The 23,619-nt window shown below is 40.4% G+C and overlaps 2 protein-coding genes across 7 annotated transcripts in view; one reads left to right on the forward strand and one right to left on the reverse strand.

Moving 5' to 3' along the window:
* The window catches only part of cenpp (centromere protein P), a 91,326-nt gene that overhangs the window by 62,871 nt on the left and 4,836 nt on the right, over positions 1–23,619 (forward strand). The window lies entirely within an intron of this gene.
* ecm2 (extracellular matrix protein 2, female organ and adipocyte specific) lies at positions 814–23,153 on the reverse strand. Of its 4 annotated transcripts, none has more exons than XM_051415600.1 (12): positions 22,800–23,153; positions 17,675–17,892; positions 16,961–17,122; positions 13,756–13,944; positions 9,880–10,689; positions 8,987–9,102; positions 8,498–8,633; positions 7,549–7,706; positions 6,269–6,408; positions 5,417–5,529; positions 4,744–4,957; positions 814–3,148 (listed from the first exon to the last, which is right to left on the reverse strand). In XM_051415600.1, the coding sequence occupies exons 2-12, from the start codon at positions 17,805–17,807 to the stop codon at positions 2,980–2,982; spliced, it is 2,340 nt and encodes a 779-aa protein (XP_051271560.1). In that variant the 5' UTR covers positions 17,808–17,892; positions 22,800–23,153; the 3' UTR covers positions 814–2,979. The 4 variants fall into 4 exon arrangements, with proteins under 4 accessions (XP_051271560.1, XP_051271559.1, XP_051271562.1 ...); XM_051415599.1 differs by having other exon boundaries at positions 17,675–17,809; positions 22,800–23,151; XM_051415602.1 differs by lacking the exon at positions 13,756–13,944 and having other exon boundaries at positions 9,880–10,650; positions 17,675–17,809; positions 22,800–23,152.

Raw genomic sequence — 23,619 nt, forward strand, 5'->3', positions numbered from 1 at the left:
GGCGACACATTCCCAGTGTTACACCACCTAAAAGAAAACATGAAGACGAAAGAGAGAAGTCACGAAAGTTGGCGTTTTTGCGGAGCAGGAACCTTCGAGATCCTGGCTAAAATATGAAGCTCAAAACCAAAATGCCGTTTTATGGTCAGTAAAAATATTTTTGGCTAGTAAATTTTCTCAGTTTATCTTCCATTGGCAGATGACTTCATTTTGGACCCTGACTATACTGTTAATAGGAGTCTGTGAACACGGTGCTGCCAACATGAGCAGCTGATGAAATCCATCTGATAAATTGGACGATATAACCTTATGACATATAAACAGTATATCGACCACTGAGTAACAAAACATGTCATGTGCATAATTTGTCCACCAGAGAGCACTGACAACTTTAATTTTAAACTGTAAAATGTCCTGCTCACTACATGTCTTGGTCATGGTATGTGTTTATGTTTTTCTTAATATCAGGCGCTGCATTGTGATCAGTTTATCAAACTGTAAATATCAACATCTGTATTCAGCCTTAAAAAACAAGTAGTGGTTGGGTTTTAGTATATTCAACTCAGACGCAGTAGGAATGAAACAAGAAGAAACACGTATGCAGTTGATGGCATGCATAGTCCCAGTCATCTGTGCAGACGTTCTCGATAACCTGAAGAATAAACCTTGCAGATCATGGCAGTTTATATGGTATTGTACTTTGAAACATAACGAACGTGACTCGTAGTATAGTGACCAGAAAATGTGACTTGCAGATGTTTTTATTCATATGGAGTAGTTGATGTAGGCGAGACTTCATCAATAAGACAATAATAGGAACATAGTGAAGTTTATTTGACATTGTCACCGTAACAAACATTGTTGTCAACTATAGCATATGATTGTTGACACATCAGATAGACATTTTTTCATATAATCTATGCATGTTGGCCAGCCAAGAGCAAAGTGAGGGGCAGCTGTATTTCAATTCAAACATTTTTTTTTTAAAAGTCAGTTTTTGTATTTGTAATAAAACAACACTTCTTAACCGTAAATTACACTTAAATATTTGGGCACACTGTACCTATAGTCAATGTTATTTAAAGCAGTGGTACAATCTGTAAGTAACAGATTAATTCGATCTGTAAGTAAAACATTTATTCCACATCTTCCCTGCTCATACATAAATGATTTACTCTCCCAAGCTGCAGAAGCCTTGTTTTATTCACTCTCAGTGCTGTTGTTGACTTATTAATACATTACACTACAGTTACACAGGTTTATAGTTTAGGCATAAACATAGGGATGGGAATTTATTTTGTTGATAATAGTATCAGTTTTGCTTATTGGTCCAGCTCTTTGTCAGTTATCTTATTGCTTCCTGAAGAATTTTCTGTGTAGAAAAGAAGTAGGTCTACACAGGTTTTCAGCATCAACGCAACTGTTTTATTATATCCGAGTCTAAACACACCGTGTCGAAACAGAGTAGAGTTATAGTAGTTTGAGTTTCTTCGTCAAATGAGACCACGCTTTGGACCGTTTCTTACTCTCATAAAAAAACATGATAAAAGGATACCACCAAGCATATCCATACGATCCCGATGGCTTGGACTATTTGGAACCAGTTCTTGATTCCCATCCCTACATAAACATAGACCTATACATTAAATAATGTTTCTGTGTTGAGGAAATGTTGAAATGGGAATTACAGTAGGGAAAATACTTCTGGAGCCAGTGGTTCCTCCCGTATCTCAACTCTGTTCTGCTTGAGGAGGGTCCTTAGAGAGACCTTGAGGTCAAAGGCATTCTCTTTGGAATTGTGTTTCCTCAGACCACACAGTCCCAACTCTATAGCAAACCCTCTGATAACCACAATGCCCACCCAACAATGAACGAAGCAACTTGAACACAACAACTAAAGCTGGATGTAAGTCAAGTTATATAACTATGTGTGCAGCCCACCGTCACTTTATATTACAAAGTGAAGTGAAAGCCATACAGGCTGATTGTGTACGATACCTGCATTTATTGTGGAGCCATTAACAAGTAAAACATCGCACTGCACTAAAAATCAAAACCTACACCAAACGAGACTCCAGTTAATCCTTTGTGTCACGAATAAATCCAGTGAAACTGCACCAGAGGAAGTTTCTGCCCTGCTTCTATTCACTGAAGTGTGGATAAAGAATGTAAAAGATAGAGGAAATGGGCTGACATGTCACATATTCTGTCTCTTTATCTGTCAGGGGAATTGGGTTCTCCAACAGCACTCCCTTTAACTTAATCCTTTAACCGTCTTCTAATCTTTTACACTCTTGAATGATTTGTCACACAATGTGATCTCACTACTCACAGTCCTTTCCATGTCAGAGAAGGGAGGCACTGGAAGAAACAGAGCTGCGAAATGGAACATGAAGGTAGTGAGGTTGTTAAAAATAATGTGTTGGGCTTGTGGTCTCACTTCATAGAATTCTTTCCATTTCTTTATTAGCATTTTCGTTTTACTGTGTATGGTGTAGGAATTCTTTCCATTTTAGAGAGTTTAACATTTGACTAAAGCAGACAGATGTGTTTGATTTTGAAGTCTGAAGGTGTTCTGTCACCTTCACACCAGTTTAAGTTGGGCCAGGCTACAGTGCAAAACAACTTACCAGACCTAAAACAGTGTACATGGGCTTGAGAAGAAGAAAATCTTACTTTTATGCAGCTCAGGTTCAGTCCAAGGATATGACAGGACAGTACATTCCCATAAGGCAGATTACATTAGTGGCAACTGTGTTTTGAGTTAAGTTCCTTTTTGTCCTTGTTCAACCTGTACGTCAGACATGAAAGCCTTTTTAAGTAATTTATTATTATTTTTGTGTAATTTATAGCCAGTGAGGGGAAATTCATCTTAAATTTTGATTTCTCTTGGCAGATTAAAAACTTTTTGCCCCTGTCTTTCTGAGGTTTTAAACAAGTGTCTTTTAGTTTCTTTGTTTTGTGTGAATTTGTCACATGTCACTTGGTTTTCTGGGGTTTCAAGATCACACTGGAAGAGGAGCGTACACAAGAAAAGGCTGTTGGTGAGACCTTCAGGGGCTCAATGTAGTTGTTTTCCAGCCTCAAGGCAACCAGAGTGGAGTCTCCGCTGTGGTTCGGGTCGCAGATGCTTTCATCAGGGATACTCCTGGAAGACACAGCATCAGGATGCAGTTAGATACACGTTTAGTTGAATCTAGGACTAAAGCTCCAACTAATGTTGTTTTCATTGTCAACTGATCTGATGACTATTTCCTCCAATAATTCATTAATCATTTGGTCTATGGCATGTCAGTAAAGTCTGAATAAAGGCGATAGGGCACAGTTATCTAAATGTCTTTAGATTCCAACAGTCCAGCCAACAGTCCAAAATCCCTCTCTATCCCTAATCTATTCAGTGGACTATTACATAAGACAAAGAAAAGCAGCAAATCTTCACAATGGAAAAGCTGGAAAGAGCTACTGTTTGACTTTTTTGCTTGAAAAATGACTTGCTGATGAATGAGTTGCTTATTTTTGTATGGGTTGATAAACTGTTTCAGCTCCAACACAGCAGCAATAGTCAGAATTTTTTCATTTTCTCATTCAGATATGTTTTATAGCCCCTCTGGTGTACAGCTTGACTGCGTTTGTTTATTATGGGTTATTGTTTGTACTGTACCACATATGGTAAAATAATCTGCATTATTTGCTCGACAGCTGGTTCCAATTACCCACCTGGATTGTCAGCCATGTTGGCAGTGAAGATGGAGCCATGATACAGTGTTTGACTTGTAAAGTTACTTTTATAGAAACCCATGCTACAACCTGGACAACTGTGTGTGCCGTGCATGGACCTGTGAGTGAGTAATGAGGTGATTCAGGATGACTTTCAGGTGGAAATGTGAATCAACTTGTTTTGTTTCTTGTCGTCAAGACAACTCTCCATCCAACTTTCAGCTTTAGTATTGTCTGGTGGGCTGTGATGAATGAGTCAGTTGTCTGGTCGGGTTCTGGTCTGTTGTGGGACTCTTTGTTGTTGGTCTCGTATTTGTTTTATATCAATTAAAATTTTTCCTTGAGCTTTTAATCATCTGAGTTTGTTTTCTGTTGGAGGCTTCTGCTACTTAAATTGGCAGCAAAGTCAATGTCTTATATTTGTAGCTTGAATGAGTTTGAATAAATAAGACATATTGGCACTGCTTGTGTACATTCATATTGATTGATAATGTTATATATAATGTCATAATATGGATCTTTTCACATCTGTACACCTACATCCTGAATTGGAGATCAGAGCGGCTTCCAACAAGTAGACATCAAGTGCAGATGATCACACTAATTGAGGCTGCTGCATGTGGCGGCCAGTCCTCACAGTATGACCTGATAGCCATATACTTATAACATATTTAACCACTTGCACATATTAAAACTGGTATCGGTAAAAGCATCTGATGGAAAACAGGATAAGATGATTTTGTTCAGTTCAAATTGTGTTTTGTCTACCTTGAAAAAGTTTACTTTTACAGAGAATGGTTGTTCTTCTGCTAAATATGACTATGTAATCAAATGAACATTAGAAAATTTGAATAAATGTCATTTTTTGATGTTATTCATAGTTCTGTTTTAAAGTCAAACTTTACCAGTTTATGTCAAGAAGTCCCAGGATGGCTGTGGTTATAGTGATATATTCCCAGGAAGTAAATCATTCTAAAATCACAGTAAAACCTAATATATGGATATTTGTAGATGGTGACTTCATACCTGAGCTTATTATTGTTGAGTCTGAGGAAGTGTAAGTTGGTCATCTCATTTATGCCAGAGGGCACAGTGATCAGCTGGTTGTGGTCCAGACACAGTTCCACCATGGAGTTGTATGAGCCGAAGAACGATTCAGGTTCGATTCCCTCCCCATCCAGTTTGTTGTAAGAGAGGTAGAGGTACTCTAAACCAGGGTCCATGTGGGCAAAAACGTAACCTGTGGAGGTGTTCGGAGGGAACAGTGTAACCATGGGTGTGCTTTTGTTTCCGTTTCTTTCACATTTACATGAATATAAGATACAATAGCCGAAAGAGAATTGAGGTCCCACTGGGGCTGGCACAGACATCCAGCGTGTCAACCTACTCCACTCCACCACATGTATTTGTCATCTTTTATTTTCATTTAATCTTGTTTGATATTTCAAATTGTTCCTGCACTGTTCTCTTGTTCTTCAAACTTCTGACTCCAACTCTCACTCAAAAGCCTTCTCTACAACTAGCTAACTAGTTGCTGGATTCTCAGCTGGTATTCTCTATTATTGTTCTGTTGTTCTTTTTAGAGTATTGGTTGTCTGGCTCTGTGTGTTCCCAGAACAGGTAGAGACCAGTGGAAACAAAAACAGAACCATGTTGTCAAACCCCTTTCATCTGTTATGTATCAACACTTTCCACCTACCAGGTATCCGCTCTATGTTGTTTCCCACCAGCACTAGGTGGACCAGAGATCTGGGTAGGTAGGATGGAACCAGGTACAGGTGATTATGAGAAAGGTCGATGGACTCCAGATTTCTGCAGAGAGGCAGAAAGATGAGGGCAAGAAGAATTTGTAAGGAAATGGAAATGAGAACGTAAACGATCCTGATCCTGATGACCGCTGATTGAAGAAAAACTGGGGGGGAAATAAGATACCATCCACTGTGATTCTGTCAATATACTGTAGTACCAAAACAAATGTTCCTTTAATCTTTGAAACATTCAGCAACACATCAGGATAGGTGCTAATTAGGGATGTAATGGTACGTGTATTTGTCCCAAACCGTTCAGGTCAGTATGCACTCTAAAAACTATAATTCAGATCCGCTCCAAAATTGAATGGTTTCTTCCGGCACCCTTTCACCAAATTTCATTATAAATCTGTAGTTTTTCTATAATCTTGTTGACAAACAACCAAACCCATAAAAACACAAACAGTACCAAAACATGCCCTCCTTGGCAGAGATAATTATGGCCAATGAGCCACTGTTGAATATTTACATTTTTCTAAATAAATTATATAATAATAAATTATTTTCCCTGCTGTACCGAAAATGAAACGAACCATTTGGTACATACCAAACAGGAATTTAGTGCCTGTTACAACCCTAGTGCTAATTAAACTGAGGTAGCATGCACTGCTGGAAATGGCACATGAAGGTATGATAGTGAAATAAAAAATATCTATGTTGGTGACAGACAAAATTACTTGAAATACATCATTAGTAAATTCCTGTGATCATGGGTTAGAGTGACAGGTCTCCTTTTGCCGGACCTGTGATTGATCCAGGCCAGCGGGGCAATCCTGGTCTCATCCAGCCTGTTGTGTCTCAGAGAAACCACATTCAGACTCTGGGTCTGATTGAAAACTGTCTCTGAGATTTCCTCAATCAGGTTGTTCTCCAAGTACAGCTCCTGAACAACAGACAGAGCAGAAAAAAAGAAACCAAATGTTTGACAGTGGAAAGTCGCTCCTCATTACTGGAATTTAGTGTCAGAGTCATGGTCGGATTCCATCGTGTTGTGTTAATGAAAGCAACAGTAGGAGTGTTACGAGTTTGTCATTAAACACTTGTGCTGAGTGATTTTGGTTCAGAGATCTTGGCAGACAAGTCTGTGGTTTGTTGTGACTGTTATAAATGCATAATCCACCCCAAAATACATTTCTGTTTGTTTTACCTATCTTGGTTAAAACTGGCAACCTAATCAACAGGTAGGACACATATTGGGTATCCTCTTAGTTACTCAACGTCATCCTTAAATCATGATCATAATCACTCTTGACTATACAAAGGTGAAAGTGCCTGAAAAAGTCTTGGAAACCCAGAGCTAATTAGCAAAGAACAAATGTTAAAGGTAGATCACAATCTTCAGGACTTATGACAAGAAAATATGGTGTTTTTGATTTGCAGGGAGCATGTAGAAACTCTCTGAGATCATAATATGAAGTTGGTTTTTAAGGTGGATTTACAGTAGCAGCATGTCGCTGGTGGTTCTCCAGTGTTTGCGGTTAACCAGAGGCCGTAATTATAAGTTGGGTGGACTGGTTTCCCACAGGTAGAAGCAGAGTTTACTCAGTGGAGGAGTCTTAAACATCAGAGCCAAAAAGAAAATACTGATGCATCAGCAAACTTGGATTCCTGACTGACTGTAGCCAGCTGCTCAGAAGGCTTCTGATGTGACTGAATGTCTGTTCAAAATAATATGTTGCTGGTGAGTTTATTGAGAAATTTATTGAGCGTTTCTTTGAGTACTTGTACCTATTTTAGCCAACTGTCGTCCAAAAAGTAAATTTATCTTTGTTCAGAGCCTCCAGATTCCTACAGTTTCACTTTCATTGGCAGTCCACAATCAGTTTACAAGTATAATATAATGATATTCAGTCTTTATCCACCAACCAGGAAACAAACTTGTCAAAGCAGCAATAAGATTATTGAATCCAGTAGAGAGCACTGTGTCCTGGACTATTATGAAAAAGGTCTGGCTATGTTAAGAATACTAATGTGGGGAATGAAGAGTTAGGACCTGGAGAGATGTAGTAGTATTACTTCATACCAGCAGAGACTTGGGAAGACCCTGTGGTACGGTGCGGAAGTGGTTTCTGCCCAGTCGGAGATAGGAGAGCTGGATGAGGGGAGCGAATGCCAGAGGATCTATATTCCCCTCACTCAGCAGATTTCCCTCCAACTCCAGAATCACCAGACTGCTCATACCTTAAAGATAAAGAAATAGATTAACCTCGCTGTCTTAACTGGAAATGTGTCTCAGAATCAGTGCAGCAAATAAACATCTGTCAGACCATAAACAGTCAAACAGTTCATCTGTAAAACAGAACAGTACATTCAGATTTCATACCTTTTTATATTGATACTAACTTTTGTAACATTACTGTAAAGCAGCGGTTATCAAAAAGTAGTGCACAACACAGATTAGAGCTGAAAAATTAAGATCCTCTACACATGATAAGTGGTGTGATTTTTACTTAACAGCAGCTTAAAAATCTCCGCACAGGCTCCTACTTCAACCAAGCAGCAAGTATCACTGCCATGACTTTCTCTCCAGAAAAAAAACAACAGCTCACAAAAGTACAAAGCAATTCTGCTGCTGATCACGTGTTCAGGACCTTTTATTGTAAAATTGTAGTGCAATTTTAAAATCTCAAGCATTATTATAATTTGGCACATTTTAGCAATATTTTAGCATAATCATCATTTGGTAAACAATGATTATACTGGAGGAATTGTCACTGTAGCTAATGACAGGCAGATCTCTTGAATTGGGTGGTTAAGGTCTCTGGATGCTTGTGTCTGTACTGCAGTTGGTACAGTGAACTGTACTTTCATAGTTCAGAAAGACCAACAGAGTGAGTCTATAAACAATCCATGTGGTTGCATTGTGTCATTATCAGACACATAGTTGGCAGCTTGGTGGGTTGTTATTGAGTATTAATGACATTAAAGCTGATGACAGTACAGAGGTGCATTATGGGATACCGTGGCGGTACCTTGGAAGCTGTTTTCATGGATTTCTCTCAGTCTGTTCTCACTGATCTTAAGCTCCTGCAGGGTGGGGGGGAGGTCCGAGGGCACGGTTTCGAGAAGGTTCCCATCCAAGTAAAGACGCCTTAGCATCTTCAGACCCTGTCATACACACACAGGTACTGGTGATACTGGGAAGTAATTGATGGTGATGGTGGACAAAGTTGACTGCCCTCTTTCCATACTATAAATGTTAATTTATTCTTCTGCTTGTGTAACTTCACTTTCAGGTCACATTGAAATCTTAAAGGTGTTTAAAAACACTTGCTAATTCCTTCAGTGTTACTCTTGTTGATCCGTACAACATCTATACGTCTATCTTTGAGCACATTTGCACAATTATGTCACAGAAATTCACATATTTCTTTTCTTTCTGGTTGATTGAATTACTTTAGATGTTCAGTACAAAGAAAGAAACACTAGAATCAACTGAATCAAAAAAGTTGATGTCTTACTTTGAAGGCTTTAGCATCAATACCGGCTGAGGTGAATTTGTTTTTCTTCAGGTTGATCCATTCGAGGTTGGGGATGCCATTGAAGGCTTCTGCTGGGATGGTGCTGATGTTGTTGCCTGCAGTCATAAGATCTTCAGTCAGTTAACACTGAGAGCAGGAAGACTGGCAGGCTTTCTGTTTGCAGTGTACCTCAGATGTGTTTTTAAATCAGTGACTCTCAGTTTGTATGTCTTTTATGTATTTGCATCGTTTGCTCCCTAAATGCAGTGTATGGGATTTGGTTCCAATTACTTTTTTGATTTTTGTTCTAGGATGAGAAAATACCCGAATTGTCTTCAGTTTGGTGTGGGATGGCTAATCTTCAGGTGCACTGGACTGTAGAGTAACTTGGCAGAGGCTATCAATAATATATCAAGGTGTATTGGAGTTGAACATTACTAATAATGTCGCACAGATAAGAAAATGCAGGAACTACAAATATACGACAAAGTAAAATACAGAACTTAAGTGGAATATCTTCAGTGGAAACCAACGGGCTAGCAACCGACAGCGTAAATTGGCAAGAATTGACGGAGAGACACATTGTTGGTTTTGGTCTTTTCATGGGATTTGTTGATAATCCTTGAAGCAACTTAATAGTTCTCAATCACGACCTCCAGTATTTGAAACAAGTAGCCAAAGTAAAATAAGGTGTGCAGAAGGTGTGTATTTTCAACCATTGTTACAAGTTTTGAAAGTTGTAAAGGGTAATGGGTCATTAACTGGATTGAGATTAACTAGAATTGTAACCTTCACACTAGTGTCCTACAGTATTAAAGTGTTAAAGGTTCTTCATCAGGTTGCAGTATGGAGTTCTCTCTGGCTCTCCCTGTGTTGTTGTGTTGTTGACTTACCCTCCAGACTGAGAGATTTGAGCTCAGGTATGGCCAGAGGAGGAAAGTAGGTGAGTTTGGCGTTCTCACACGTCACAGTGACGTCAGAGATGTCGCAGCCCGGAGGAAGGCCTCCTCTGTTCACTACCGCCTCTTCCCCTTCCTCCTCCACCTCCTCTCCTTCCATCTCCTTCAGCTCGTCCTCCGTCGCAGCAGGAGGTCTTGGGATCGGAGCAGGGAGGAAGTCTGGTTCCTCGGGTTCTTCAGGTTCTTTTGGGGGCATCTGAAACACATCTCCTCTCAGCCACACTTCCTCCTCCACCTCCTCTTCCTCCTCCTCTTGCCGCTCCTCTACCTCCTCCAGCCGCTCCTCCTCCTCCTCCTCTATCAGAGCCAGTAGTTCTTTCCTCAAAATCTCCTCCTGCTTCCTCCTTTCCTCTTCTAGCTTCCTCTCCATCTCCCTTGCTTCTCTCTCCGCTTCCTCCTTCCGTCTTCTGTCTTCCTCCTCTTGTTGTCTCCTCCTCTCTGCCTCCTCTATCTGCCTCTTCCACTCCTCCTCCTCTTTCTCTACCTGCAGCCTCAGCGCCTCCTCCTCCTCCCTCCTCCTCTTCTCCACTATTTTCCTTTGTTTCTCTGCCTGCTCCTTCCTCTGCCTCCTCCTCTTTTTCCTCGCTTCATCCTTCTTCCTCAGGCGCTCCTCCTCCTCACGGTGCTCCTCCTCCTCCCGCCAGAGGATTCGCTGGATCTCCTCCTGGGTCAGTGGGGTCACGGACACACCGGGGTCGTTGGGAACTGGGGAGTCACCAGAAAGGTCAAGGCTGAAGTCAGGTTCTAGGGTGGGTGTAGGGTGGTGCCGGGGCAGCCAATCAGACGGCAGGAGGCGGTAGGGGGCCGGAGGTGGTCGAGATTAAAGAAAAGAGGGACAGTATAGAAAGAAGGAAAAGGAATAGAAAGAGAGTGGAGAAGACAGGAGAGGAAGAAAGGGAGGAAAAAGTAGAAAAGAAAACTAGAAGAGAATGATACAGGATGGAGGTGGAAGGTGGTGAGGACATACAGACAGGAGATGGACAGACAGAGACGGCTGTGTGTTAGTGTTGTAGACAGACAGACAGGTACAAGACCAGCTTGTTGTAGCTACAGAGCCGACAGCTGCTGTAGACCAGTCTGGACCAGATCCCATTGAACTGTGCTTGTATGACCACAGTCACGTAAAGTTGGTCTCTTTGTGTTTGTCCCTGTTGGTGCCAGCTGGCACCGAATCTGAATTTAGACCAACCCTACTTGACTAACACTTAATGCTGTTTTATAGTCATAAAACGATGTCCAACAGCTACATCCACCAAATATTACATCAAACAGACTGACAGTGTCTTGTAGCCGTAAGACTTTGTAAGGTCATCGGCAGACGTCATTCATTGGTCATTCATTGTCTATCTATCTATCTATCTATCTATCTATCTATCTATCTATCTATCTATCTATCTATCTATCTATCTATCTATCTATCTATCTATCTATCTATCTATCTATCTATCTATCTATCTATCTATCTATCTATCTAATCTTCATTACATTTCTTTCTTCTTACTCTCTTGATGATTCTTAATCCTGCCTACAAAGCAGGCCAATGAGCACAAGATGAGACCTATTTGATAACATGAGGAAAGTATTTATGAAGATGTATGACTATAAAACAGCTTATAGTGTTTGTGTTTATCTCCATACATACAGCAGACATATACACAATGTACTTATACAGACACGTACATGTTTCTATTGTTACTGCTATCAGGTTAAGGCTGTATTCATCTGCATACAGTGATATCTACATAGAAGTCATAGACAAAATAGGTTTGAGAGGTTTTCTCCTGCTTCACCTCCATACATGCACATTCTGACTGTGTAATGTATGACTGTGAGCAATGAGTTAGTTACTGTCAATTCAACTGCTGTAGTTTCCTTCCAGGATTTCAGACTGTAGAGACTGGTTTCTAAGAGTATCACATGTATGTGAAACAGGTCGTGAGATAAAATTTCTGCTATTTGCCATCAAATAATCCCAGATGCTAAAAACTCATAAGATTAGATGATGCAGTTTGTAAAAACTCTGCACACCTGTTCCATGAAGACATAATGCATTTTCAGGCTCCACAAGATGTTCCCAGACATCTCCCCTCAGTGTGATAAATGTAATACAACGGAGGCAAACCATCTCCATAGCTTTGCTCTCGGTCCCAGGATAGAAAGATATTGGACAAACATATTTAAAACTCTCTCTGATACACTCGACACCAACATCGAACCTGATCCTGTCTTAATTGTGCGAGGAATTTCAGATGCGACATCTACAGTAACAAAAGCACAGCAGCAACTTCTCTCTTATGGTCTTATTACAGCAAAACTAAACTAATCCTGATATTCTGGAAGAAGAAGGAAGTTCCCACTTTTAAGCTGTGGCTCAATGAAATGACCAATACCCTTCACCTTGAAAAACTAAGGTCCTCTCTGAAGAAGAGACCAGAGAGACCTAGAAACAACCAATGATGTACACTCGCCATGTAGTTTACTGGCCAATACAGTTTTCATGTTTTTACTTTGTTAAGAGTAAATTTTGTTCAGTTATGTTGATACTATCTGTTATTAGCTTTGTTTTCCTTCAATGGATATATGTACAGTGAATTCTGATGTCCTACATTTCGTAATTCTTCCTCAATAAAACATACTTGACCCAAAAAAAATACATAATGCGTTTTCCACCCAAAGCCATTAGTCTGTACTCTTCATCAGCTGTCAGCACGTCCCACACTGAAACATTAAACCTGTACAGAACAGAGCTTGACAAACATTTCCACTACTCAGCTAAGGCACAGTCATAAACAGAGAGCTGTCTGACCATTAAACAGATGTTTCTTGCTCACCTGTTTTTTTACAAAACTATCTACCACCTTATTAGAATCCAGGGTCAGAGCCTTAATGTTAGAGCTGCTAGATGCTGATAGCTATTATCCACTCTGAGCTAGCATGGGGGTTTCCTTCTTGGGATATTGAGCAATTCCCACCTGTTACCTTTATCCTTTGTGCCGTATCTGGCCCAAAACAACTTTATAGTAACCTCCCTATAAACTTACTCTCATTCAGGTTTGTTTTATGAATACATCTCACAATAATGTTGCAACTTGTCTACATACAGTCTTAATTTTGATGAGATTGAATTGACAGTAAGGTAAAACCAATCTGTGACATGTTAAAAACAAAATGTGGTATTTTCCCAACATACAGACAAAACAACATGTGTGTTGAACTGACCCAAAATGTGCTAGAGACATTTTTTAAAGCCATGATGGAAACAGGAAGCAACATGAAGAGGCCTCGGAGATGGAAACTGTTTCTCTTCATTTATTCCAGGAGACGAGTGAATTATTTAAACAGCAGCCTAATTAGTTTTAAACCGTTCTGACAACTAAATCTGACAGAGAATCCTAAAATGATTCCACTTAGAAACAGTATCCGTCAGACTACTGAGAACTCCTGTTTGACTGTTTTCAGGTTGAACTGTCTATAAATTCAGAGGGTTACGGGTGAATCCTGTTGTGTTTTAATAAATCCCAGTTAAACCAGTTTTATCAACCACTAATGTGTGAATTAAACTTTATGTGAACTCACCCAAAAGGAAGTAATCGTCTGCTGAATAGTAAAACAGCTGCAGAAGACTCGAGTTGGACCAGGATGTAGTTTAGCAAAATGGTTTTGGTAATAACTTAAATTTGTGCATCAGGTTTTTATGATGTAAAGTTTTGAATGAAACTCTTCAAGCATTGGTCCTGATTGTCAGAAACATTGCTCCTCTCCTCTGCCTCTTGATGTTGTACCATGGCGTGCCACATGTTGTGTTTCTACCTGGCTCTATGCAGATGGGGCAGCATTCCCCAGCGGGGACGAAGGGGAAATGGCAGTGCACTATGGGACAGGTGATCTTGTCACAAACCACCCGCCCTCCGGTACACAGACAAGTCACACAGGGCTTTGGAGACCAGACGGCCTGGTCAAACATGGTCAGACCCTGGTACACACACTGGCCCTGCTTACCTGAAACAACACAGACACATTACAGTCAGTTCAGCAGTTCATTGTGGTCACACAGTGACGCTCTGGGGAGGAATACGAAGGGAATTAATGTAATTTGGCAGTTGTTGATTAATTATCAGTTTGCCAGATAAATCTTGTATTTCAAACTCGAAATACAAATTAATTTAACATCAGTAATAGGCAGCGGAGATCAACACACAACAAAGGTCGTATAACTGCTTAAAGACCTTCATGTATTCCCAAACGGACACAGACAGTGGATGTAAACGTGGTTGTATTTAGTGCTAGAGCTCTGATTTTGAATGAAGTTTGAATGCTTCAGTGTTGAAGTATAAAGATAGCCAACCACTGTTTGGAGTTGTATTTAATCTGCACATTTACACAGTTAAACTGGTCAAATAAACAGCTAATCATTTCTGGCTACATTTCCCCCTCCAGGTTACCTCGACCAATCAGCGTCCATCTTGTAGACTCTGAATTTTTTAACAGAGCAATTAACTTGTGTTGATGGAAATGTTGTTTTACAATGTGTACAGACTCTGTCGTTATTTCCACCAACAAAGCTTTGATTGACTCTATTGGGTTTCCAGCTGTCAATGAGCAGCAATACAATAATACAATCACTGGACAAATCTGATATATGGGCAGCGATTCAGAGGTGTAGAACGAGGCAAATTCAAACCTGTGGGTCACACCTTTAGCCCAACATGCCAACCCTTGTCACCCTCCTCAGTAGCAACAACAGGCCCTGGTTTCAGTAATTGCTGTGTGTGTATAGTCAAATCTAAAGCCTGTACTTTACCATCAGAACCAGACAAAGCAGTGATTTATGGCGTTTCCACTCCTCCCTCTGCATTAACTCCACCTTTCAACATCAGACCTGGGACGGGACGAGGCTACGACTGGCAGTGAGTCAGTAGAAAAGACTGTAAACCACTATGATACAGCAGGAAGAGCCTTCTTGTGTCTATTTTAAGTCTGTCCTGCCTGTCATCTATCCTTTCTAATGGTATGCTCTTTGTTACGTCCATAGAAACACAGGTAGTTAAGAGGCTCAGGTTATTTCTCTTAAATACTGTCTCTCTCCTATCTCTGTTCTTTTTACTGTGAGCAGTGAGACTGTCACCCTGTCATCTCTGCTGGAGCACACATACTTTAGAGCTTTTCTTTTCTCTCTTTATTGTCTAGTAAATTGCAGGGTTTTGTTTTAAATAGTACAGCAACTATCAGAATCTGCTGTGGCACCACCATGCGACGGCGTTAAATGCGTGTCTATTTACTAGCAGGGAAACAATTAGTTGATCTATTGATTCACAAACAATGAACAGTTTTTGATCATCAGTTGGCAAAAACAGTTGTCCTTTGTTTCTCGCTTCTCTAATGTATATTCATCTATTTTATATCTGAATAATTTTCGGTTTTGGACTGTTGGTCGGACAAAACAAGACATTTAAAGAAGTCGTCCTGGGCACTTGTGTGCACTAGATAACGTGACCTAAAACTAACCATCATCATTCTTAGCTGAGGTCTGATGCAGTAAAGGTATATTTTCAGTAAATTATGATTTAGGTAGGCGGTATGTCACTCTAAAGATTATTCAGATAAGTGTAGATGATGTAAACAGACTATTTTTTTGCTGCTGACATGGGTTAGGAGGATCACCCTGCATATACAATCACCTGTCAGACTGTGAAATAAGGTGGAAAGCTCCAGAAAAAGGTTGTAGAAGTAGGTTGACCTTGACATCAGATTATCTTGTCAAACTACTGTTTCCAAAATCGGTTTGTCACGTTGATCCAAAATCTGTTTCTGTAATCCGACACTGAACACAGACGCATGTTCTCATATCCCCAAACGACAGCTAAAAGGCAGCCAAATGGTTTAAATCTACATGAAAAGAAAATCCCCAACAACAGACTGTCACCAACACCACCGTCCCTTCTAATTACATAATGCTGATTTTATTGTTTTAAGCTGAAGGGCTTCCACGTGGCTTTGAGGTTCTTCTTTGGAGTCTCTGTCCTCATCTCTGCGAGGGATTTCTAAGGACTTATTTTCTGACAAGCTCATTTTCCCACAGATGGTTTTCCCTTCTGTTCACGCTGGAATGTGATGATTTGTCATTAAATTGCTGAGCTGTAACAGGCAGTTTCATTATGAGAACAACACGAAGCCTGAGCTGAGCTGATTAAAATGTCCTGTTTTTCATTCAGTTAAAGATTTTATTTAACTGTATTATGATTTTATTGGCTAGAAAACCTTGTTATGTAATATACCACTTAAAAGTTTTAAATACAAAGATACACTCAGTGTTTCCATGTTGGTTAACACATAAACATACAAACGCTGAGACAAAGTAACTCATTAAATTGCTTTTGATTTGCTGCACAGAAACAGTCTCTGTGCCGGTATAAAGATTTTATTTTCTAGATTAAAACAGGCTTTTGGAGGATTATTTCTGGATACATCAGAGATTTAATGTGTACACAGACTAAAGGCTGGAACGTGTCTTTCTATTTGCACATAAACAAACTCGCACAACTCTTGCTCTCTGACTTTCACATGGCTGATTTCTTCCACTTCAGTTCACTTGTTACAATTCAAACTCACCTAACAGGAATTTGTATCCATCAGTTTGATCAGCAGTGCTCTGTGCGTTGTTATATTTAGTAGGGGGAGATTAATTGATTAGTCTATCGACAGAAAATTATCTTCCACAACTTTGATAAAATCAATTAAAGAGCAAAAACGTTAAATGGTTAATGGTTACAACTCATCCATTGGCTGATTTTCTCTGTTAGAGTCAGATTTTCAGTCACATTTGGACTGATATATATACTGAAGTGTTTGTGCATTGATAGAGCTACTGACACGAGTGACGTAGGGCCCTCTGCTCTTTAAAAAGAGCATCACTGACCCGGGTTAAAGTTCAGTTACTGGTCTCACTGACCTGGGTTAAAGTTCAGTTACTGGTCTCACTGACCTGGGTTAGAGTTCAGTTACTGGTCTCACTGACCTGGGATAACGTTGTAGCTGGAATGCTGTTCTTGTAGGTTCTTGTAGGAATCAAGGAACAGAGTATTTCCTCGGTTTTCTCCAGGCTCCACTGGGATGTTGGGACCAGGAACCAGTCTGATCTTCAGAGGTCTAGAGTGCCCCGCTCTGGCCCGCATAGGACCTGGAACACATGGTCTTATCAATGTACATCCACCTCTATCTAGACACTCATAAAAAGGCAGACAGACAGTGTTATCCAGAGTCTCTGGACTCAGTCTGGTTATCAGTTTACAGATATGTTTTGTGTGTGATGTAACCCTGTTTGTCCTACATTATGAGCCAGGAAGAAAATCCATTTTGCTTTAGCCAAATGAAGAGACAACTTCTACAAGCCTTTCTACCTGAGACTGACTTAAATAAGAATGGGAACTCTGAGGCAAAGCCAAAAGTGCGAATCAAATCAGTGTTTTCAGGACAAACAGATGCCTAGTATTCACATATATCAGTGGCTGTTGGTCAAACCACAATTACCATTTACACCTGTTCAGTTTTTAAGTTGTTGGAAGATTAATCCTTTAACTTCTGATGGAGTTAGACTAGCATTGTCTCCTCCCAGTCTTTGTACTAAGCCTGTTCTAATCACATCCTGGATCAATCTGTACTGGACACAGAGATGAAACTGATAACAATCTTCTCAACTGACTGCTAGAAAGAAGATTTGCCAGACTCTTACCATGTCCGTCCCTCTTCCTCTTCCCCCGGTGGGTCCCACCATCCTGGTCCCGAGGTCTGTTCCTGGCCTGGGCGTCCGGGACGGTCAGGGCCACCAGCAGCCATAGACTGACCACTACCAGCCACCACCTCATCCCTGCAGAGCAGCACAGACCAGGTTCAGGTTCAGGTTGCGTCACAGGAACCTCACAGGAACCTTTACCTCCATAGCGGGCATCCCTATGGATGCGTACAGAAAGTTTTTGATAGTAGTGTGGAAAGAAAACCTGTCCATACTCTGATACCAAAGCAATACTTTTTTCAGTGGCTTACTTTCAGAAATATAAACAAACGTTTTTTGCATTTAATACAAAAAAAGCCAAAGTTCTCAAATGTTAAATGTAATTTAAACACAAGCAGCCGTACAGTTTTCAATGCTCAGTTTTACAAACACATTTTGGGCTGTACCCAAAAACGAAATGGGTTTGATACCCTGCCCTGGACTTCACTGGCTCCTCAGCAGAAACACAGCTCGGTAATGAGATATACAAAAGACAAAAGGAAAGGAAGGTTTGGCCAGAGGTTTATGGCGCTGGCGATGAACCGTTATGTCCGAGGGTTTGAGTCCAACCATGGACCTTATTTCTTGTTGTTTCCCATCTTTCTCTTTCCTCTTTGCACTTTTATATCCTGTCAACGCTCAATAAAAACCATAAAATCCCAAAGAGAAACGATTGGTTTTCAGGATTCCTTTCCTTGTTAGTATTTTCCATCTCTCCTCTCTCTCTCTCTCTCTCTCTCTCTCTCTCTCTCTCTCTCTCTCTCTCTCTCTCTCTCCTCGTTCGAATCTCTGTGAAAGATTCTGTGAAATGTAATTGCAGAAAACCAGCAGCTAAAATCTACTGGAACCAAACATACAATCCATGTTGTTTCTCCGCCCGCACAAAAATAGATGAAAGAAGAGGGTTTTTTTTACCTGCAGCAGCTTCTCAGACAAAAAGAGCTGTCAGTGCTGCTGCTGGTCCTCATATAGCTTTCTGCTGGGGTCCTAATGGCTGGTTCCCTGAGTGTGTGTGTGTGTGTGTGTGTGTGTGTGTGTGTGTGTGTGTGTGTGTGTGTGTGTGTGTGTGTGTGTGTGTGTGTAATGACTAGTCTATACACAGCAGTCCTGTCATTACACACCTTTACACACCTGATAGTTTGTCTTCTGTCTGATTCCCCCTCCGAATGGAGAAGATTGAACTAGTTCTCTATATCAGCCTCAATAACAGTAATAAATGTGCTGTAGCTGTGTCCTGGTGCATGATGGGAGTTGTTGATGGTGTTGGAGCCTCTGATTCGTTGGGATGGAGCCCCAAACAAGCTTGAGAGTCCAGATAGAGACATTTAGTTTGTGTTAGTCTGAAAGGCTGAAAGCTGCAAACTGTTAATTTACTGCAGTTCTGAAGCCAAAGATAATTCTCACCGACTCTATAAAGCTCAATGGAGCTTTTTATTGTAGGTCAACATAGTGGAGCAGTTAGCAGGTAGAGAGCCAGATACTTTATAAGGTGATATCAGGATAAGATGTGTTTGTGTATTGTTCCCCTGCCTTTTAAGTGGCAAAAAAATGAATTAAAGCGGCTTTAATATTTGTATTTTTACGGTCGGTCAGGTTTCTCCTCTTGTGGATAAACAAGTTCTATGATAATAATGTTGACACAGTTAGGGCAGCTTGTGCAAAATTATCTGATTATTGTTTCTGTATTGTTTCAACATATAGAAATAACATGTCCTCTACTCTAAAACAATCTCCAAACAGAAAGTCTGAGGTGGTCTCAGGTCCTGATTTTGTGCTCAAACTCTCAAGAAATAATACACATCAAACTGTAACAACTGGGCTCAGATAAGTTACTGATATCAGCGTTTAATTGAAACTTACTCTAATCCCACTTCAGTTCCAGTCCGAACATTAAAACTGACCCAGACATCTACAGTACTACTATTCTACTCGTAGTCATAGTCCTGTTAGTACTGACTTATTACGAATTCTGTTCATCAGCACATAAAAACACTGATCATGTGGGTGAACGAGCGACATGAGTGACGTGTAAACTTTAGTCCATCCGGGGGGATTTATTCATGAGTTTACGTTTATTAGTACAGGCTGCTTCAGGTGCATCGCCGCCACCTTGTGGACTGAAGCGTCAACGCTGATTTGCATGTAGTCACAGACGAAGTATAAACTGAAGTGTTTTAAAGGTCCAGTGTGTAACATTTAGGAGGATCTGTTGGCAGAAAATGAATATAATATTCATTAATATGTTTTCATTAGTGTTTAATCACCTGAATATAGGAATAATAATGTTTTCGTTACCTTAGAATGAGCTGTTTTTATCTACACCACTGCAGGTCGTCATCCATGGAGTCCACCATATTGAACCACCATGTTTCTACAGTAGCCCAGAACGACCAAACCAAACACTGAATGTAGATTTAAAGTTTTTAGTGAGTTTTGCAGCCATCCTAGTTTCTCTTGCCACTAAATCCTACACACAAATTAGTATCTGTAACAACATTTAATACTAGAATTCAAAAAGCCACGACGATTTTAACAAACTCAAATGATTCATTGTTTAGTTTAAAGAACTACAGCTCCCATGCAGTTTTTTCCAGAGCCGCAGTGAACATATTACACATCATGGTGAGTGTGTCTCCTCCAACCATCACATCCGCCCACACGCTCTTCACATTAATCCTTCACTTTTTCTTTTTTCTTTCTTTTTTTTTTTTTTTTTGGATAAAAACAAAACTAAAGTCTGCAGCTCCACAGACTGGAGGTCTGAACACACAGTCAGAAAGCTCTGAGACCCTCCCACCTCAACTCCCACCAATCAAAACCCAGAAGAGAGAGATAGAGAGAGAGAAAGAGAGAGAGAGAGGGATCCATGAGTGCTGAGACAGGGGAAAGAAAACAGGGGGGGAGGGGAGGGAAATGGAAAATATTCAGCAGTTGAGTTTCTGGATGAGCAGGCTCAGACGGAGAGACTTCGTTCAGGAACAGCAGAGGATAAAAATAACCTGGAGACTGTTTGTAGTTTAATGAAACCCAGACAGTTTGTTCTGTTTCTGTTTGCTGCTCTCAGTATTTCACTAATTAACTGGACTCGGAGGAAATAGTTAAAATTATTTCTGAATGACTCCACAAAACTTCCTTTAAGACACAAAAACTCCACTTTCAGCCAATAAATTACATATTCTTCTGACCAAACAAATGACTGAAGTTTATCTCTAACACAGATTTTTAGTTGACAAGTATCATCAATTAATCTCTTTCTTTATTGCTTTGACTTCTTCAAACTCAAATATTCAGTTTGACTTGGTATAAACCAGCTCCCTTAAGCGATACTGAACCCCAAATTGCTCCTGATGCTGTGCATCAGTTTGTGAATATGAATGTTAGTTTCTGTTCGATGGACTGTGAAAAGCGCTTTGAGTGGTCGGAAGACAGAAAGCAGCAGTAGGCCATTTACCATTTACCACAGCGAGATGCCCACACTGAATAACACTGACTTACACAATCAACCAAAACATTAAGATAGACTATTATTTTTCTTTGTACTGACTTATCAATTAATTGTTGTATCTGCGCTACAAATGTCCGAACACGTCGCTGAAGTTTCAAAACTACAAAGCCAAGTCAAGTGCCTCTAACCGGTCTGCACGTATATTTCTGTTGCTCTCTTAGCTTAGCAAATGTTTTTCCTAAATGATTTGATTTCCTGAATTCAGTTTTCCTGTTATGAACCAAGTTAATTTAACACAGTTTGATTATAAATTAAAGAACCATTATAACCGAAAATTATTTAAAATAATAAAACTGTCCAGTTCAAAGAAACTGTGCTTCAAGGTTCAGGAGCTCTTCATGGTGACAGCGATTAACAATGTGTTATCTACAGAGATAATCACTGTCCAGAGCATCAAACCACTGTAGTTTGCCTGCGCTGATGGATTGTGTATTGTATCTCTGATCTCTTAGTCCATCTTTTGGTTTCTAACCACCGACTCCAGCTCCATCAAAGTGTCCACAAATAGTAGTGATTGCTGGTAGTATGTGTTCTTCACTATTCTTCTTTTTTAAAGTACTGTTCCTCCAGACAAATACAGCAGAAACAAAATGATCCTTGTGTTGATGTAACGTCACATCTGCTGATTAAACACCTCTTACAACCTCTGAAAAGTACAAAGATCGAACTCAAAGCAGGAGGTGAAACAAAAGTATAACCAACGGATAGAAGTGACGTTCCTGCAGTGGAAAAGTGACCACAGGGCCAAAGTGACCTTAAAGAACCAGCACCGACAAAGACTCGCCTCACGACTACATGACGTATGCGTTCTGCTGTTTGGTAAAGCTCCGGGTCTCGGGTCGGGTTTGTGTCAAATTTGGCAATAACAGTCAGGTTCAGTTGCGTCATGTCTCATAGATTCAGGTGCAGATCAGGTTCAGGTCTCATGTAGAACTTGTCACCTCTGTGAATCTGATTCAACAACCTCCTCATGCTGTTGGAGAGACAGACTGATGAAAGGAGAATACAGCAGACTCTGTAAAGTTTTGGCTTTGCTTTGCTAAATGTGCACGCTACCAAAGTTATTGTTTAATCCAGACATTTTTCTGTTTTTTCTGTTTCTGTACTTCATACCAGTGAAACAAAGACAAGTTAAATAAACACCAGGGTTTGTTTTTGCCCCCAAAAAAGCAAAACCTAAATAAAGAAGTCGGCCTCAAATCTACAAATGTCCTCTTAGCTCATTCTAATGTCATCAGTCAGCTGAGAGGGGAAAGCTGGGGAACGCTGCATCAAAACCAGGAAGAGACAGACAAATATCTTAGAAGTTAAAGTTAATCTGGATCCACGAGGTCCGTTCTGGTTCTGGTCTGGGTTGCATTTAAATAATCGAATCCTCGAATCCTTATCTCTTAATCACCGGTAGCTTGTGGGGTATTTCTCTTTTCTTTATGGACCTGTGAGGAAGATTTCCTACAGCAACTGAAACAACTGTTTACAAATCAACAAAGGACAGACAGACAGACAGAGAGACAGACAGAGAGACAGACATACTGAGGGGAGGAGCTGAAGACAGACAGAAAGACATTAACTCTACTTTACCAGCAGTTTGAAGGCGGTTGCAGGACTTGAGGCCAAATTCTTCCACCCTGTTTTCTCCTCCTCTGGTTCTGAAGGAGCTCCAGGAGAGGTGTGTGTGTGTCAGTGTGTGTGTGTCAGTGTGTGTGTGTGTGTGTGTTGCTGTGTGATGATACTCTATGTGTGTGTGTGTGTGGGTGGGTGTGTGCCTTGTTCTCGGTGTGTCTCGTGGAGCAGTTGTGTGGAGCAGAGCAGGCTAATAGAGCTGTGAGGAAAGCCAGGATTTGTACTGCAGCTGGGACAAAAAGAGAGAGTGAGAGAGAGAGAGAGTAATAAACAGACAGAGAGAGAGAGAGACAGGTCTTACGTCTGTCTCCCTGTCTCGGGGAGGACACGCCAACATTCTGCAGGATATCAAAGAAAGACAGTAAAGCAAACCGACAGAAGTTAAACGTTCATAAGCTGCACGGTGAAAAGGACAAAAACGGGAGGAAACACAGCGGCTGGTTCAGTCCTGTGGTGAAAATAAAGGAAGGTCTTAGAGTAAGGGGAGGTTTACATACAGGGCAGAGGTCAGAGGTCACGCAGGACCAAACATCCCACTTCAGTGTCGACTAGAAAGACTTTGTTTTAGATGAAACCACCAGAACACGAATGGAGGAGAAGTCCTTAAGATATGAATATGATGAGAGAGTCACATGAAGCACCTCGGGCTGCAAATTAAGATTATTTTCTTTATAAATATTATAAATTAATCTGACAATTATGTTTGGTTAATTAATTCATTGTTTAATCTATGAAATGCCAAAAAGTAGTGATTAATCGATCAGAACTTCCAAAATGA

This window comes from Dicentrarchus labrax, unplaced genomic scaffold, assembly GCF_905237075.1.
Source record: "Dicentrarchus labrax unplaced genomic scaffold, dlabrax2021, whole genome shotgun sequence".
Lineage (NCBI taxonomy): Eukaryota > Metazoa > Chordata > Actinopteri > Moronidae > Dicentrarchus > Dicentrarchus labrax.